At 40.1% G+C, this 17,597-nt stretch overlaps 1 protein-coding gene across 1 annotated transcript in view; it reads right to left on the bottom strand.

Annotated features, from left to right (window-relative positions):
* SNX25 (sorting nexin 25) overlaps positions 1 to 17,597 on the bottom strand; it is a 92,140-nt gene that overhangs the window by 43,353 nt on the left and 31,190 nt on the right. Inside the window, exons 4-6 of the mRNA XM_054202529.1 lie at positions 13,741 to 13,913; positions 12,661 to 12,847; positions 7,304 to 7,374 (exon numbers count right to left, since the gene is read on the bottom strand). Coding sequence (XP_054058504.1) covers positions 7,304 to 7,374; positions 12,661 to 12,847; positions 13,741 to 13,913 — 431 coding nt within the window. The remainder of the gene's footprint in view (positions 1 to 7,303; positions 7,375 to 12,660; positions 12,848 to 13,740; positions 13,914 to 17,597) is intronic.

Below are 17,597 nucleotides of genomic sequence, written 5' to 3'. Positions count from 1 at the left end.
TGATCCCACCACTAGATTACTAAGGTATAAGAGCCTTTTTTGCCATTTCTGAATATCATAGAATGATAGAACAGTTAAGAGTTGGAAGGGACCTTAAAGATCATCTACTTCCAATCCCCCTGCCTTGGCCAGCAGCAAAGATGACGTTCAGTACATTCGGGTATCGCTGCATAAACTAAACAAAACCAGAAAGTTATGGAAGAAAAGGCTTGCCTTTACTCACCCACCCTTCAGCAAGCTCCAATAAGAGGAAGAGGAACAGACATATGCTATTAAGCAAGACATTGTTTCATCACTACACAAGGACAGAAAATGCCTCCTTTGGATTTTTTTAATTTTTTTTACTAGTAACAACTCGACAGTTTGGAGATTATATTATTAAAAACAAACAAACAGAACCAACCCTCATCAACAGAACAAGAGAGATGCTTCTTTGGCATCTCCTCCCCAGGAGTTGTACACGCTTTTTCCAGCAACAGCTGAGCAAGGACTCCATCCCCAAAGGAGCCAAGGGGTCTTTTACCAACTTCCTCCAAAATAAGTCTCCTTATCAGGGTAAACTTGACAAGACACAGACTGCCACGGAGGAACTTCAAAACCCCAGAGGGGTACTGTGCAACCCTCCCAAGGGCATCAAAATGCAATCAGTACCAAAAGCAGAATTTCAAAATTCTGCTTACCAATCCACAGCCGCGGGTAATTCAACTTGCACTGGACAATATTAAAACACAAATCGCCCAAATGATCTTAAACTTACCAAGCAATAAAAGCTAAGATATCTGTGCAGATCTTTTTTACTCCATCCACTTTTGCACATCTGGAGTGATTTCTGACAAAGCTTCCACACTTTCCTCTGCACCACTCATAACCACCTTGATCTAAACTAGGGCAGGAGCAGATCCTAGAACCCACCAAAGACGTTTCTGAGAATGGATTCCTCTGACCTGATTTTCTTTCCTCTTCTTTTTTGACAGTTCTGCTACTTGGTCACTAAATACCTTGAACTGCAATACACATACATAGTCACACCATTCCTTTTTCAGTCGGAATGCTGGGCCTGGCAAAAGATGGTCACGCCAACAAACACCACACAGACTTTATTACCACATACCACAGCAAATGATACAACAGAAAAGCAACATAAATGAAGACAGATACAATACATAGATAAAGATCGCTTAAAACACACACTAAACTGAATTGTACTTCATAAGCTGTCTCTTCTCTTGATAGAAGCAGCATAAAACAGATTTCTCATCTTAACTGCGAAGTTATATTGCAAAAACATGATTAAAACTGGAAGTTCTTATTCCTTTACAGCTTCAAGAACTACAGATACCTGACACCTAGCAGCAGGTAAACAGCACTGACCCATCTGACTAGTCTCCAAAGGAGTTACACTCATGCACAACATCGTATCTGCTTCCGCAAGACTTTTTGCGAGAGTTAAAGACATGCCGTGCTGAAGCTCTTTGGTAGCAAACACCGATTTAACATTTTCATACAAACAGTAACTGCAATCTTCTATATATAATTTACCGATCATTACAGACCTTTTTGAACTCTCAGAAACTTTTAATTACACGTTTTCAAAGCCTGCGTAGGCCTGGAAAAGTATTTATTCAATTCTACAAGAACAGGCTAGACTTTGAGAAGAACAGTACACACGGTTCTACTGCCCATGGTAGAAGGAAAGGGAAAATCAGCTCTGTGGTCAGACAAGAGAATGAGTAAAAAAAGCGCTAAATCCCAAACACGTCAGGCAACGGATATGGGGGAAGGGACTTAAAAAAGAGATCATGGAGAATTGAGGCACTGATCATTAGCAATACATTGTGCAACACAGCCGCCCACCTCACTGCCACAGCTGAGCTAAACAAAAAGCAAAGTGGCAGTTAGGTAAATTTGAGCATGTACTATACAATAAAATAACACCCACCACATATAGCCTCTGTCTGTAGGTCCCTGAGTTCCCTCTTAGTCACTTCTGTCTGACCAGTCGGCCTTTTCCCTTCCTCTCTCCCTGATGGGCATCTCACCAAACCAACCATGGACAAGATGCATTACCATTGCTAGCACACAAAGGATCTCAGGAGGAGAAAGGCAACCCTCCTCTACAGAGCTGATTTGGAAAAAAAAAAAAAAAAAAAAAAAAAAAATCACAAATCAAAACAAATGAGCCTACCACGATCAGAGTCATGGTAACCTTCACCTTCATCCACAAGGCTTCCCTCCACACATACTGCTTGAACGCAGCATGCAAGCACAACAGTAGCTTTTTAAGTCTTGCCAAAAAGCTATGCAAAAGTAATTGTGTATGCGTGTTTATCCCTCTGTGGAGGATGGAGAGGGAGGAATCATAATATAGTTTTGTCATAATTAAATTATATGGCATCTGTAACGCACTAGAATGCAGAAGTATCCATTTTACTTCGCTCTAAATGATCATCTTGACAAAACCCACACATCGCAACCCACGCGCCCAAGTTATCTTGGAGCTCCAGTTTCTAAAAGAAAGTCCCTTTTTACAGGCAAACATTCAAGCCTCTTTCAGAACCATAGTACCTAAAAAAGCCTGCCCACAGACAGTTCCGTTTCTGTACCAGTCGTCAGCTCCACTTATGAAAGCAAATATCTAGATGCACAGTGGGAATGCTCAGCAGGAGAAATCTACTGCAACACAGCAGATCTCTTCATACAGAAATGGATGCTTATTCGACCTGTCTCACAATCCCTGCTTGAAAAGGAGCAGTTTTCTCAACAGGGATGCCCTGGGGTTGATTACAACGTAGTGTCTGGCAAACAGCCCCAACCCGTCACTCGAGGGTGGTTTATGGTCATGCTGCAAAGTCACATGTAAGGTAGAAGGCACAGAAAAATCAAACAAATCCCTTTAGAGTGTTAGGAGGGGGAGAATCTGTTGAGATATTCTCTGTTGTACCCTAAGACAAGGTACATGTCTTCATGGGGTTTTGTGTTAAACAACAGCTAGTAAAAAGGGATCCTTGCTAAAATTCTTGTAAGATCCTGTAATAGAATATCAGTTAGAGAAGAAACAAAAATAGGTCTGTGAAAATTAGAATTAGTGTATTTAAACAGTTTATTATTCACATTACAGCAAGTATCAAATTATTATAGCAACTTACTTTTGTTGCTGTATCATTTAAAAGGCTTTTTTGAAGCCTTTTCCTCAGAAAATAGGATCTACTCTTGCTTTTAGAAACTCAGTCCTCTCTCATTCATGCTACAATGCATGATCTGCATATTTGTCCTCTTACAAACTGCTTTACTAGATCAGAATGCAGTAAACATTTTCAGATAAGCAAGTCTAGTCCTTCAAAATCTTTATCACATAGATTTTATTAAAACAATAAAAAAAATTTAAAATACCTAAAATTTAGCTCAAATTTGGTTCAGTACTTCCAAGGCAAGATGAGGAGAGAGTTTTACAGGCAAAGATGTGATTCTTCTAACCACAGCACACATGACTGTAGAGAAGAGCACAGCCCAAAAATATCAACAGGATGAAAAAAACCAAAGATGAGTTTAAAAAAAAAAAAAAAAAGTAAAACCAAACCGAAGCCTCCTCCCCCAGTCACTGCTGGAGTGACCCTGACTATTTTGGAAGAGGATATACAGAAGGACACAGTTTGGAGAAGTAATGGAGATAACATGTACACATCAGATTCAGCAGTTTTGTGCAAGTGTAAATGAGGGAAGTAGTGTAGTGTTCCCATACAAGATAACAGCCTCCATTTACAGTGGCCTGCACCACTCCAAAAATAAGCCATCACCACCTCTGAAAACACTAATGCTACATTACTTTTCTTATTCAGCTTTACCAATGGCCAAAAGCAATTCTCCTGGCCACAGAAGTTGTATCATCCACCCACACCAGGTATCATACAATGAACCTCTCAAATTATTTGGTGTCTCAACCTTTTAAGACATTTGACTCTCTCAGAAAGTCAAACGCAAAACTTACTGCTTAACATGAATCAGATACTTTTGTACATTAGCCTTTGCTCAGCTACGCTCACATGCCAGAAGACTCAAGTGATTGAAATGAAAAAAGACCCTATAACACGCCATTTTTACTACCAAGGGTTTAACACAATGATGTTTAGAAGTACTTTAAAGTACTTTCTGCTTTTATTAGAGGGCACTAACAGCTAAATATTTTGCCAATAGGTGGCACCAACAGTAGTTAAATCAAGTGTCAAGAACCCTGTCCTCGCTGAGGGACAAGCCTTCCTCTCCAACCCCTCTGGGCACCTACTTTAGATGCATACTTCGGTATCACCAGCTATAACAGTAAAGGAAGTCAGGCAACTGTCACTCACATGAGAGGCCATCAGTCTGAAACCCGGTCCTCAGGCTACTCATCCTTTCATAATAGACACCCGATCTTTTTATAAACTAAATATTTTCAGTCAGTTTTAGAGACTTAATTATGTCTCCTCAACCAAGAGCAAAGGCACACAATCCTGCTCAGGCACCTTTATGCCTAGTCATGGACTTGCACAACACGTACTTTCTTAGAGAGCCGTTAAGCACTCAGTGCTGCAGAGGACTGGCCACTCCTGCTGCACTCGGTGCTCCTCGCGTTTGTTGCTGTATCTTTTTCTGTTGAAAGCGCTGCCTCAGGAAGCTCCCATGCCTCAAACAGATGGAGGCTGAGACTATATCCTTATACATTCTACACTTATCCACATTATTCTACACTTGCTCTACTCTTACAGCCTGAGAACAGATATCGGGCTCGACGGACTGCTGGCCAGCCAAAGTTCAGCTGCTCTAGCTGAACACCCAGAAACTAAAGAAGCAGTTACGTTTTCAGGACTCAACTAGAGGAAAAAAGAAATAGCTACCAGTAAGACTCTCTCTCACCAGGCTGGAATCAAAGCTTAGAGATATCCCTGATATGAAAGGCAAGAGCTCATTTACTACCAGGAAAGGGGAGACTGTCACGTACACGCACCACCCATGCTCACACACGGCAGGTATGCAGCAGGGATTGGGGGAACAGGTTAAAAAGAGAAAGGCAGAATAAGACTGTGCAAACGCACCTCCATTTTGCATAAATCTTATATTTAGTTATTCGCCACAAAATCCAGCTGATGCTTGGCATCCAGAAACTGAAACATCAAAATGTGACATAAGTAATGTGGTGGGCTGTTCTAGAAGAGTTCAACAATCTTTGTATCAGCAGTGAGCTGGGCTGGGTTTTTTGTTGGGTTTTGGTTTGTTTTAAGGAAGGTAGCACAGCTTTTTTCCTTGAGCTTTTCTTCCTAAAATTCAGGAACGTGTTAAATTCATTACCACATTAGGAAAAATGTTTCCACCTATTTCAGGAAAAACAAAGACACAAAAAAGCCTTCAGAACTAGGTTTTAATCCTCTACAGTTTTGATAGCCCTCTTAAAGTTAAATGTACATAGACTGAGCCTGAAAAATTTTGGTATATGAAAACCCTGGTGGAATAACTCAAAACAGATCAGAAATCTGCCTTAAATCTGTGTGAACTCTAAAAATTGTATTGTATGCCTCTGTTGGACATACTGTTCCATACAGGCCAAGCAAAAAATGTCACCTTTTTCTTCAGGCACAATGTGAATAACCATTGGCTGTTAAATAAATAAAAGGGTTAGCCACAGCAGCTCCACTGGCTAATCAACTCTTAAATGACATACGAGGTTGCCACAGGACTAAACTAATAATAGAAGTCAATATCTTAACACAAAACTTCAGTGCACCAGCTAGTGGAATTTCTGATTGATTTTTTTCTTAATACAGATAAAAGTGAAGAGCCCATAAAACTGCAGAACCAACTTCACCATAGAGTAAGTGGAATCAGATCTACTTTGGCAGAATAAATAGCAATATTCTTTTTCTATCTATTCTGCAGTACCAGGCACTTGTAGCTTCAGAAAAACGTCTTCTGTTCAGGGTTTAGAACAGTGGATAGTTAACTAGATAAACTCAAGTGAGACAGAGGAGAAGGAGACAGTAATTAATTGTAGGAACCTAAACTGTATAAAAATATTCCCCAAATCAATTCTTGTCACAACAAAGACCAATGGCAGCACAAATGGAAAAAAAGGCTTAGCAAGATTGATTTTTCATAATGTACTCACAGTTAACTTCCCTGTTCCCATTTTATTGCTTTATGAAATAGACTTTCCATTAAATTAACTTTCATCTGAGAAATATTAATATCTCCTTCTATAATGTACACTTGAGCAAAAAAAACAATGCCTACTTTTCCTTTTGCCTTAGATTGACACAAGCAATTTATCTTATGGAATGCACATCTAGCTCTATTTTAGAATGTAAACAAAAAGCGTATCAATGTTGACAACCTTACACTTTCAGAAACTTGAACATGGACCCCAAACTCTTCAGACTGACCAAAGATATCCCTCTTCCCCCCCCCCCAGCATGTTTGGTTTCTATTTCTGCGTTTTTCATGATGCTTGAATCACTTTTAAAAGCTTTCCTTTGTGATACAGGGCCTAGAAAGGGATAAATTTTGTTTAACCTGACAGAGATTACCTGAGAACCTAAAAGCAACATCTTTTAGCTTCCTTTGTTTACAAACAAATTAATTGATATTGTCCACTGCTTTTTATTGTGCTTTGATATACCTTAAACATATCCATCCAAGCAAAAATTTGGTCTGTAATTTTGCCATCAACATAATGTCCTAAAAATACCAGATATACCAGTTTTGGTACATTTTGAGAACGATAAAAAGCAGTGTATATATAGTAGATGTAAGTACAAATGTAAGATGCACGTGCATTTTAAAAGGCAGACATTGCCAAAACATTGCAGAAGGATTTAAGAGCACTCTGTATTGCCACACAAAAACATAATACAATGAAGAGTCAAAATAAAGTCCGACTGACAATTATGCTGTATCATTCCTTCTTCTGTGTTTTGAAAGCAGGACGGGCTGAGACTTTGAAGAATAGATTGTATCAAAGAGGAAGAAAGATTCTCAGCATATGAATTTGTAAAGCCAAAAATCCTAGTTGCAGCAAGTTCTGAAAATAAATGCGTCATAGATATGAGCTTTCTCATGATCCATCAGCTTAGATGAAGATGTGGTGGGGGAATAATCACACCATGGGAGTTTCTGGAAGAATCAGACAAATTGAACAGAACTGAAATACTAAAGGCATCACATTCCTAAAATCTGTCTAAAAATCCCACACACGCTGATTGCATATGTATGTCGGGAGTTCAAACAGCTTTTCAAAATGAAAACAACAGATGTGACTTAACAAACAGAATCTTACCTTTCTGCCTCTTCACTTGGGGAATATTGCTGATTGTGGTTGCCTGAACTATTTCCACTACAATCTGATACCTAGTTTTAAAAACAGTAGGGATAAGGGTGAAGAGGGAGGAGAGAAGAAAAAAAAAAACACAAGGTATTAATTTTTTTTTTTTTCAATATGTTTTTCGTACAGCACACTTAAGAATTAATAAAACCCAAAACACTTCCACCTCCTCCTCACCTGAAAACAGAATCATTTCTCAGTACATCTGCAACTTAAGGAGCAGTGAGCATAAGGAGTAGAGTAGGGAAAAAAGTTTATCTTGGAACAAAAGGAAAACATCCAACCAACAATAACCCTTCCCCCTCTTCTCTCAACTGCTGGCACTGCACAGCCAGTTAATATTCAGTGAACACAATGTAAAGTCATGCGCTTAACATTAAATACACCTTTTCTGTAGGAAACTAGGATGGAAGTTCAGTTCAAAAGCAAAGAGCTGTCTGTAATGTTCTTGTAGCTAATGCACTCAATACATACATGAAGCACATATAACTTATTACACTAAAATAAGTAAAATACTAAAGTACTACAATCCAGGAATAATTAAAACCTGTTTGTCACCTAAAACTATACTTCACATAATGGAAGGCAGCTAGTAAACTGAATTTTAAGTCAAACCAAGCTTGTAACTAACAGACACTAAGCACTCAGCAAAGAAAATGACTACCAGTTAAATCTTTCATAAACATCAAAATTCTGGTTGTAACAAACTCCCAAATTCCTCTCAGTGCACTTAGTCTGGCAGCTATTAATACTGGTAATAAAGCAAGTATTCTAGTGAATTTAACTCATTTCTGTAGGAGTTCCAAAACCTCATTTACCAAGTTAACTCCTAGATGAAGACTGATCCCGCCTGTCCAGATCCCGCTGTAGAGCCTTCCTACCCTCCAGCAGATCAACACTCCCTCCCGCACAACTTGGTGTCACCTGCAAACTTACTAAGGGTGCACTCGATCCCCTCATCCAGGTCGTTGATAAAGATATTAAAGGGAGCAGGCCCCAACACTGAGCCCTGGGCAACACCACTTGTGACTGGCCACCGACTGGATTTAACTCCATCTACCACAACTCTTTGGGCCCGGCCCTGCAGCCAGTTTTTTACCCAGAGAAGCGTACACCCATCCGAGCCATGAGCAGACAGTTTCTCCAGGAGAATGGTGTAGGAAACAGTGTCAAAGGCTTTACTAAAGTCCAGGTAAATAACATCTGCAGCCTCTCCCTCATCCACTAAACAGGTCACCTTATCACAGAAGGAGATCAGGTTTCTATCCTCTCTCCGCCAGGGGAGGCTTAGACTGGATATTAGGAAAACATTCTTCACCGAAAAGGTTGTCAAACATTGGAACAGGCTGCCCAGGAAGTGGTGGAGTCACCATCCCTGGAGGTATTTAAAAGACGGGTAGACATGGTGCTGAGGGACATGGTTTAGTGGTGGACTTGGCAGTGTGAGGTCAATGGTTGGACTTGATATTTAAAAAAAAAAAACAAAAAAACACAACCTAAATGATTCTCTGATTCTATACTCAATGAGAGTGCTGTACATCACCACACCACAAAAATGCCACCTTGGCTACACTGCCAGACAATGACCCTTTCTCCCGGAAAGTCTATTCCAAATATTCTGGCTGCTACATATTCTGTGATGCCGGTGAGTAAACATCTAAGTTTTACATGTGAGGTATTAATTTTATTTTCAAGATGTGAACGGTACTTGATAAACTGGACCAATCATGGGCTCACATCCACATTACTTCAAACTTCCCATTCTTATGTCTTCCCTAATCTTTGTTATATTCATCCCTTTCCCTCATTTCTTGATAAAACAGGAAAAAAACTCTGCCTCCCTTCATGACACACAGCAACAACTGTAAACATTAAAGAATTACTTTGAAGGACTTTTGTAGATAACCATACGATGGTCCCTTCTCTGGAAGCTTTGTTGGTTTAGGTTTTTTCCCCCCAAACAAATCCAAATTTTCAGAAAGCGAAGGTATGAAAGGGCAAAAAAGAGAGACAAAGTAGCTCCTCAGTAATGAGCAAATTGCTTTTTCTGAAAACAAACATCAGCTTCCCAAACGTCCCTTATAAAAATGAAAGGGATGTTTCCAGAAAAAACAATAAAGAGAAGTTTAAAATGACCAAGTGGTAGAGGTCCATATTAATGAACCGTGAATTCAAAAGTATATCCAAAATTAATGGCAAGTAGTTCCTGCATCACTTAAGTTCTAAAAATAAAATCCATAAAAGCAATGCAGAAAATCAATACAATATTTGTTCTTAAGGTAACGCTTCTAAGCAAGGAGAGAAAAAAGATCTAGAAAATCCTAGTACCGTTACTAGCCTTTCAGGGGGAGCTATTTGCAAAGCAGAGAGCTGGTACACTTGCTTACAAGGAGATCGAAGACTCACAACCTCCCACTCTTCTCTGATTCCCTGGCCAAGAGCAACAAACACCTTGTACCCACTGGTTTCCACTGATGCAGATGGGGATTTTTCCCTACTTATCCCAAAACAAGTACCTGGTTCTAACCACAAGAAAGCCTAGCAAAACTCTGTTAATTAAAGCAGTCTGGAAAGATGCCTTATGGGACTTCTCTCCTGTATTGTCACATGCACACATAAAGGAGCACCCAGGAGTCCACACTTTCTCGGTTATGATCAGTCAAGAGTCTGAGGAAACATTTAGCAGTACCTCATGGCCTCTTTCATTGAGCAAGGTATTTTATGTTTATTTTAGTAAATAGATAGTAACTAATCTGCAAAGATAAAGCACGTCAGGGACATTTAAAAAAAAAATAAATAGTTTCCCAGCAATTGTAGTGCCTTGGGATAAAATTTCCCCCAAAGCTAAGCCTACACAGACAATTGTTACTACTTCTATCTGTTCTTTGCCACGATGTTACGTGGCAACGTTAGGAGTAATAGGAGGCGCCTTACAGTTCATGAATGCCACGCACTGACTTACAACAGGCACTGAAAAACGATCGCCACATAAAACCAAGAAAAGGAATTTCTTATAAACAGAGTATGATTACTCAGAATAGCATCTAACCGGGAAACCTGTTGAAGTGCAACATGCCAGTAAGTTATTTTATGTAGGAAGAGAACCGGAAGCATTCTCCCCACTCCCGTCACTCCAACAGACTCTAACCTTGTTTCTCAGCGATAAATGCACAACAGCTTATTTGTTTCTTTCTCTTCAATTCTTTCTTTATAGGTTTTTCCCATGGTTCACTATTATGAATTACAACCTGAAATACCATTTAGCTTGTTCATCTAAAATAACAGCCTTTTTTTTTCCATCCATATAGGGACCACTGTTTGGTTTTCTTGACATAAATCTGTAGACTTTCACTGGTAAATCATGAAAGCTTTGCAAAATAGACTACGCAACTTTGAGATGACTACAGGTCGGCCCATGTCTCTCTAGGTGCTCCCACGGTGCTGGGGAACAGACAGAACAGGAATCCCTCCTACCAGAGGGAACACTCTTTAACCACCTTCCCAGAGACTGGCTCTATACAAACAGAGGGAAGAAGGACGCTGCCTCCAAAATCAAGCACTATTTCTCTTCAAAAAGAAGATACTTTTTCTCAGACATTTTCCATTCGAATACTGATTAGCTTAGACAGATCAACATTTCGTAGGGTGTAGAGGAACACGCTTCAAGATGATGGCAGCTGGACTCCACAGGCTAGAAAGAAAAAACACCAAGTGCAGCCAAAACCACATTATTTCATAAAGCAAATTTGCTATCTGGTATTAAAGAACACAATTTAAAGTGACCTATCAGCTAAAAAGAGAGCACACTGAGCATTAATGTGCCTGAACAACAACAACAGAAGAGCTGGGTTTCTTTTGAAACAAGCAGAGCCATTAGTGTGATTATGCTAATAAATATGATGTCAATTAGGTTTTAGGCAGAGTCTAATAGAGACTAATTTCTGCTCTCAGGAAAGGCACAGTGGCCCAGAGTAAAGAACAAATTTTACAGCAGATGAACAATAAGTAGCCAAGCAACAAAATCATTTCACCATCACCTAAATGTATTTTCCTACCTCAGAAATGCAAGTGGTTTCAGAATCAAAGAAAAGAACAAGAGAAAGTAAGATGTTATTTATGCAGCCCACAATACTCCATCTCGGTAAACCATCACTTGGCCTGAATCAAGCCAAGTCTAATAGAAGCTCTGGGTCACAACAGATGACACAGAGTGCACCAAATGGGATCAGTGTGCTTGTGTCTTTCAGATGTTGCTGCAGTCATTTAGGAAGAGAGAAAGCTGACTTGTAGCAGCAGTTGAAAGGAGTCAGGTAAGAGAAAAAAAAATAGCAGTTCTGGTTGATGGTAATGGATTAGGACGAATGCTCCGGAAATGGCTTCAACAGTTCTCCAAAGCTTTGGTGTGCTCAACAAAACCAGCTTAAGGACATCTAGGGAGATCCTACAACAGTAGTATCTCTGCTCCCTGCTTCCCAGTCGCTCGTTCCTTATCCTTTCACTTACGTCAGAAATTGGAGGAGAAACTGCTCAGCTATAAAGATAAGGCAAACTTGGGCGAGGAGGCTTGAGATGCAAGCAGTATCTCATGCTATGATGAAAGATGGAAGGAAAATGAGATGAGATTTTTGTGAGGGGGAATTAGTATGAAAGTGAGCAGGGTGCTATTTGCATTAGAAAACAGGAACATCAAACAAACTCATGATATGTAGGAGCTCGGTGCATTTTTTTTGGTCTTTAAGGAATTCTTCAGAGTTCATTAACATGTTTAAGAAGGAGGCAATTGGGAAACACCTCCCTGCAACAGTCCAGGACAACCTCTGATCCAGTCATAAAATGTGCTGGAATTCAAAGCCCTCTTTCCCTGTCACAGAATCACAGCAAGCTGCTCTGAATGTCTCATGTCCATAGGGCCACTACGGTTTACAGTTACCAGGCTGCCATGGCCAGCCATACTTCATTTGGATAATGAAGAGATAACCACAAACTAGTTGAAATTCAACACATTATTTCATCTAACTCCACAGAGGCAAGCTGTAAAGAGTCTGGTATACCTTCCAACAGTACAGTCATCCCCAGTATATTCCTAAGAGGAATTTTTTAACATTTTCTGCCATTGAACTAAAAAGCTGACTATATTAGAGATTTAATGAATGTTGTGGCTTATCATCCTTACTGTCTCTGCTTCACCAAAGGAAAAAGAAATCTAAAATTGAATTTAAAAAGAAATAATCACAATTCATTCAAATCCTGGTAACAGGCTGGCAAAAGATGCATGTTTAGTTTTGAATGAGCTACAGTGAAACATTAAATACCTCAGTTGTTTCAGGAACTCAATATCGGAGCTGCTGTTAATGAGCTTGATGAACTCCTCATAAGAAGGAGCATATGTGTAGTCTTTCTTCTGATGCTCATTCATCTGTTCTCTGTACTCCAGCTGGCTGAGTAGCATTCGGTTAATATAATCTGGATCACTCAGCAGTTCCACCACTGGTTTCAGTACTGGAGAGGAAAAATATTTTAAAACAAAATCCTTATGCTGAAGAATAACTGCGGTCCTTCAAAAGAAAATTGCAGATAAAAGGCAAAAATAAATATGCAAGTTGATATAAATCCAACACCAGTCTTCTGGACTACATAGTACATTTGAGACTGGATGTACCTTCTTGATAAAACTGTTTGTTCAGTATATTACACAAATTGATACATTGACAAAGCTGAGCTCTATTTGGCAAATTCCAAGTGGTTTTGTTCTTTCTGCTGTGTGCCTTGAAGTCTATGTCATTACAGCCACTATAAATGAAAATTAAAAGTAAACTGAATCGCATAATATACTTGAGATTTCATAATTTCTGAATTTTACTTCAATGACATAAAAAATGGCTAGTGTATTTATAATGAGATTAAAGTGTAGCTGATAAAATAAACAGCAAAATAGAAACCCTCAATTAAAAAACCACACTGATAAATCAAAATCTAAAAAAAAAATAAATTAATTAAATCTGGTATTATGATTCAGTTATAATCACATCCTGAAATCTATGGATTCTATGTATCTGAATAAAATATAAAAGGCCAGAATTATCCATATAATCACTAAAAACACCACCATGAAAGACTGCAAAAAAGTGTTCCTCTATGAAAAAAAAAAAGAAAGAAGAATGGAACGGACAAATCATGTTTTATTCTGAAAGGCACTAAACAGTCTGCCATCAAGTCAGGAGAGTCAAGTAAGTATATGCTTGATTTTGAGAATACAAAGTGTCTTACTGGTTATCACAGAAATTAAACTTCAGAACTTAGAAGCAGAGCATCAAGACTTATACATTATGAAGTCTGTAATTACTAATATTGTACGGGTGCAAATGGTTAATCATCTCTGATCTTTGATCTACCTTTTGTTGCAAGTATTTCTGCAAGGACTATGCGCAAGCTGACAGACCGGACATCCTTTGAGGGTAGGAGACAACACACCAGAATTTGAGAACATTTTTGCAGGAATCTTACTTCTTCATCAGAGCTCCTCAAGCATGGGTGCAGCAAAAATGGTCTCGGAGGATCTTCCTGCCTAAGGGGGGAAAAAAAAAAACAAAGGAAAAACAAGAGAGAACTTACATACCACTTGCATTATGATTAGTTGCTAATTGATAAAATATCCAAAATCCATGACCAGGTAAGTAACTTCAGGAAAGAAACACTTTAAAACCATGTATATTTCTCAAATCCTGCAATTTTTTCTCAATGATGTTAAGATACATTTACAAATTCCTTTGTCCTGTCAATGTTTTCATTTGCCAAAACAGAAATACAGTATTTTAAAATCACATCAAATATAGAGAGCGCAGCAAGCGGGAGGAAAAAAATTTCTCTGAATAAAAAAAAACCCAATTGTGTCCAGTTTTTCAGAATAATCAACAAGACAAGCTCAAGAATGTATTTACAATCTTGTAGAGCAAACTAATTATAGACCTGAACCTTTATGCAGAGGGTTTGGGATCACATCTAGTTTGAGAAACAGGTCTACCTGTTAGATACTGAAGTCACCTTCTTTCCTTTGTTACTGGCAAATAAATCTCCCAGGAAACAACTGGCCTGACTTCTCCCAGAACAGCAGTTTTCAACTTGCCACCTGCAGACTACATCAAATTGGTCTGTGCAAGATACCTGTATAGTAACAGACTTGGCATTATCAGCCATCTACACTGTAAGTGGAAAACCAATTTAGAAAAAGATTAAAAAACGCACCCACAGATCTAGAAAGAGAGTGGAATCATGACGACAAAGAGAGAAAGGTGAATTTACTCCCAAAGCGCAAAGCAACTTGGTCAGACAAGTCCCCTCGGTAGTTCGGCAAGTGAGAACCGACCATACTGTTACCAGTATCAGTGGAATATATAAAGCGTGAAACTGGAAAGCATGAAACCGTAGCGGCTCAGCGTGTGTGTGCAACCACACCTTTGGGGCAATACCTCTGCGGGCAGCATGCTCACCCCAGAAGGGGTGAGAGGCCATGGACTTTAGCATCTGCTCAGTCTGATAGGTCTCAACCTGCATCTTCCAAGTCCCATCTGAGTCACCTCTTGGCCACATCACAGATTTGGCGAGTCACCTCTTGGCCAAAACAAGTCACAACACTTGCTTGGATCTAAGCATCTCAGGCATGCAGAGATCACAGAGCCATTCAGAAGAGACAAGAGAACTTGCCTCAAGCTGAGTCTTCTCGTCAGCAGCAGGCTGAAGCTGGAATATGCTCAAGTTTCATACTAATACATCACCACAGGCAAAAAAGTAACTAGGGAACAAAGTCACAGTTTTCCTCCATCATCCTACATGCAAGGTCCACCTTGCTTCCCTTTGGTGGAGTCAGATCCTTGCCTTTGCCTAATTCTGGTTCAACTTCAAGAAGGAGCAGGAGAATACTCTCAGTCAGGATCACTCTCAGCCTCCTGGGGAAAGCATTCACTATCATCCACTCACTAACTGTAAGGGCTACGCAAGCTGGATACTAATGGATGGAGGAAATCCAAAATTTCTTGCTGGTTTTACTTTGCACCTGGTGAAAGAATTAGGCTCCTAACTTAAAGGAAGTATATCAGGCCTGGAGTTAGGACGGCTACAGTGTGCTATGTTATACAGTAACACATTATACTAATATATTCCTTTTCCTGCCACCAAACAGGCAAATAGGTCCTCCCTGCACCTGGCAATCCATGGTAGGTGCATTTTGGGAAGATGGCAAGACAGAGTCTTTCAGAGCTAACAGCAAAGGGGTGGTTGTGCCTCTGCTGCAGAGTGAAGCACTGGGTGGGTGCTGTGCACCACTGAACACACAGCAACGTGCTGCTGGATGAGCAAGGCCACGAGAGAGCGGTCTGTATTGTTTGCAGACTCCCCACAAAGAGCTCTTCTGATCACAGCTCTGAAAGAAACAGGGAGTAAACTTCCCCCACCTTGACTTTGTGCCCAATACTGACCAATTCATCTCCTCTCAGGTGCCAGTGGTTTTCTGGACTTCTCAGAACATGTTTGACTGGACGTGCCAAGGGAACATCCAGTCCATAGTGCAAGTCACAGCAATACCTTTTATAGAAAGACGGCTGTAGAAGCAAAGACAAGGTGCCCTAGCAGTTCTTTCATGGCCACATGCCTGATGTGCTTGAATCACAGGTTTAACAGCAAGGTGACCATGCCAGTGGTTTCAGCAAGACAGACGCAGCGTCACCTGAGAGGCACCACAGTAATTTCCGAAGGCAGCCAGGACTGGCCTTCAGTAGAAGCCTCTGAGGGGGTTACAAAGGCTCAGATCTGTCACGTCTCATACCAGTGCTTCCTCCCATCATCTACGTCTGCTTCCGTCCCAGAGCTGGAGGCTGCTGTCCTGGTTAGAGTTAACTGCCCATTACTCACAGAGCTGCTCCAAGACCATTGCCTCTGTACAAGAAAAAGTGACCAAGAACTGTATACAGTCAAACCAAAAGTTTTCAGTTAGACACAGCTATCTGGCCACTAGAGACAGGCAGCGTTGTGTAACAACTGGTTTTTGCTAGTCAGTCCAGGAGGGGGCAAATATGTTGAAATAGTAACAATACTCTAATAACAACAACTCTAATTCTGTTCTAATAATACAAGTTATTTGACTAAAGGTAACCAAAATTAGTTTTTAATTAATTTTCAGAACAACAAGAACGTAAAGATGACATTTGGTTTCAATTTGACTGAAGCTTCTTATTCAATTCCAAATCAAATGCTTCGTTTTCAGATGTGGATCACAGAGGAGGTTTCAATTGTTACAAGTGAGACAAATTTCAAAACAAGTCCCTTGGAGCAGCTTAGATGTAGATAGTCCGTTCTTCTGAGGAACAGTGTTTTATGAAGATGATGTGTAGTCTTCATTATCAACCAGCGCAGGTGGTGCAGCTGACTGAGCTCAGAAAGCTGTTTATCTTGTCCTGGTAGGATCTTTTCTCCCTGGCAGCTGAATACCTAGCTATTTTCCTCAGTGCATTTCCATTCCTCTTGCATACTCCAGACATATCCTACAGCTTTCTCTATGCTGCATCAAACATCCCCCATCACATGCTCTCCCTAAAGGCATTCATTATTTAACCAAACCCAGACACGTCCCAGGCAAACTACTGGCAGACAGCAAGTCTGGGTCATTTATGTACAGTCACCTCTTAGTCGGGAAGTAAAGTCTTCCCTCTCTGCACAGGTTGGTCCACCCAAAGTCAACCACTTAGAAACACAGCCAGATGCATACGCAAAATGCTGGCAAGCAGGGTGACTTACACCAAACATCAGTTGGCTAGCAGCAAACTGAACTCTCCTAACAACCAATTCACATGTATGAACAACAATGATACAGTTAGAACTAAAAGCCAGTGCTGATTGCTTTTTTGCCCGTGAACACACAAACCCCATCCATTTTGGACACTCTTATTTGTGGGACATCCTGCATAGTGATTAGACCAAGCTATACTTTCATAATACATGCAAAGCACGAAACAGAGCCATAATGCACGTAAAATTTCATTAAACTGAGATTAGTCTTCTTTGCCTTCAGTATCTCTCTACAAGTCTCCTGAGGAACGCCAGTCTGTTTGGGACTGCAAACACCCTGGAGCATTAACTGCACCTATACTATCATCCGTGCCAGAGAAGTAATTTCTCGTGATCTTTGTCTCCCTATTGTACAAATGTATTCCCAGTCAACAGCCAATACATACAGCTTGGCTGAGCTGGACCTACGCCA

Source organism: Rissa tridactyla, chromosome 5 (assembly GCF_028500815.1).
Source record: "Rissa tridactyla isolate bRisTri1 chromosome 5, bRisTri1.patW.cur.20221130, whole genome shotgun sequence".
In the NCBI taxonomy this organism is placed as follows: domain Eukaryota; kingdom Metazoa; phylum Chordata; class Aves; order Charadriiformes; family Laridae; genus Rissa; species Rissa tridactyla.
Note: the sequence above shows the minus strand (reverse complement) of the source record. Positions and strands in the feature narration are given on the sequence as shown.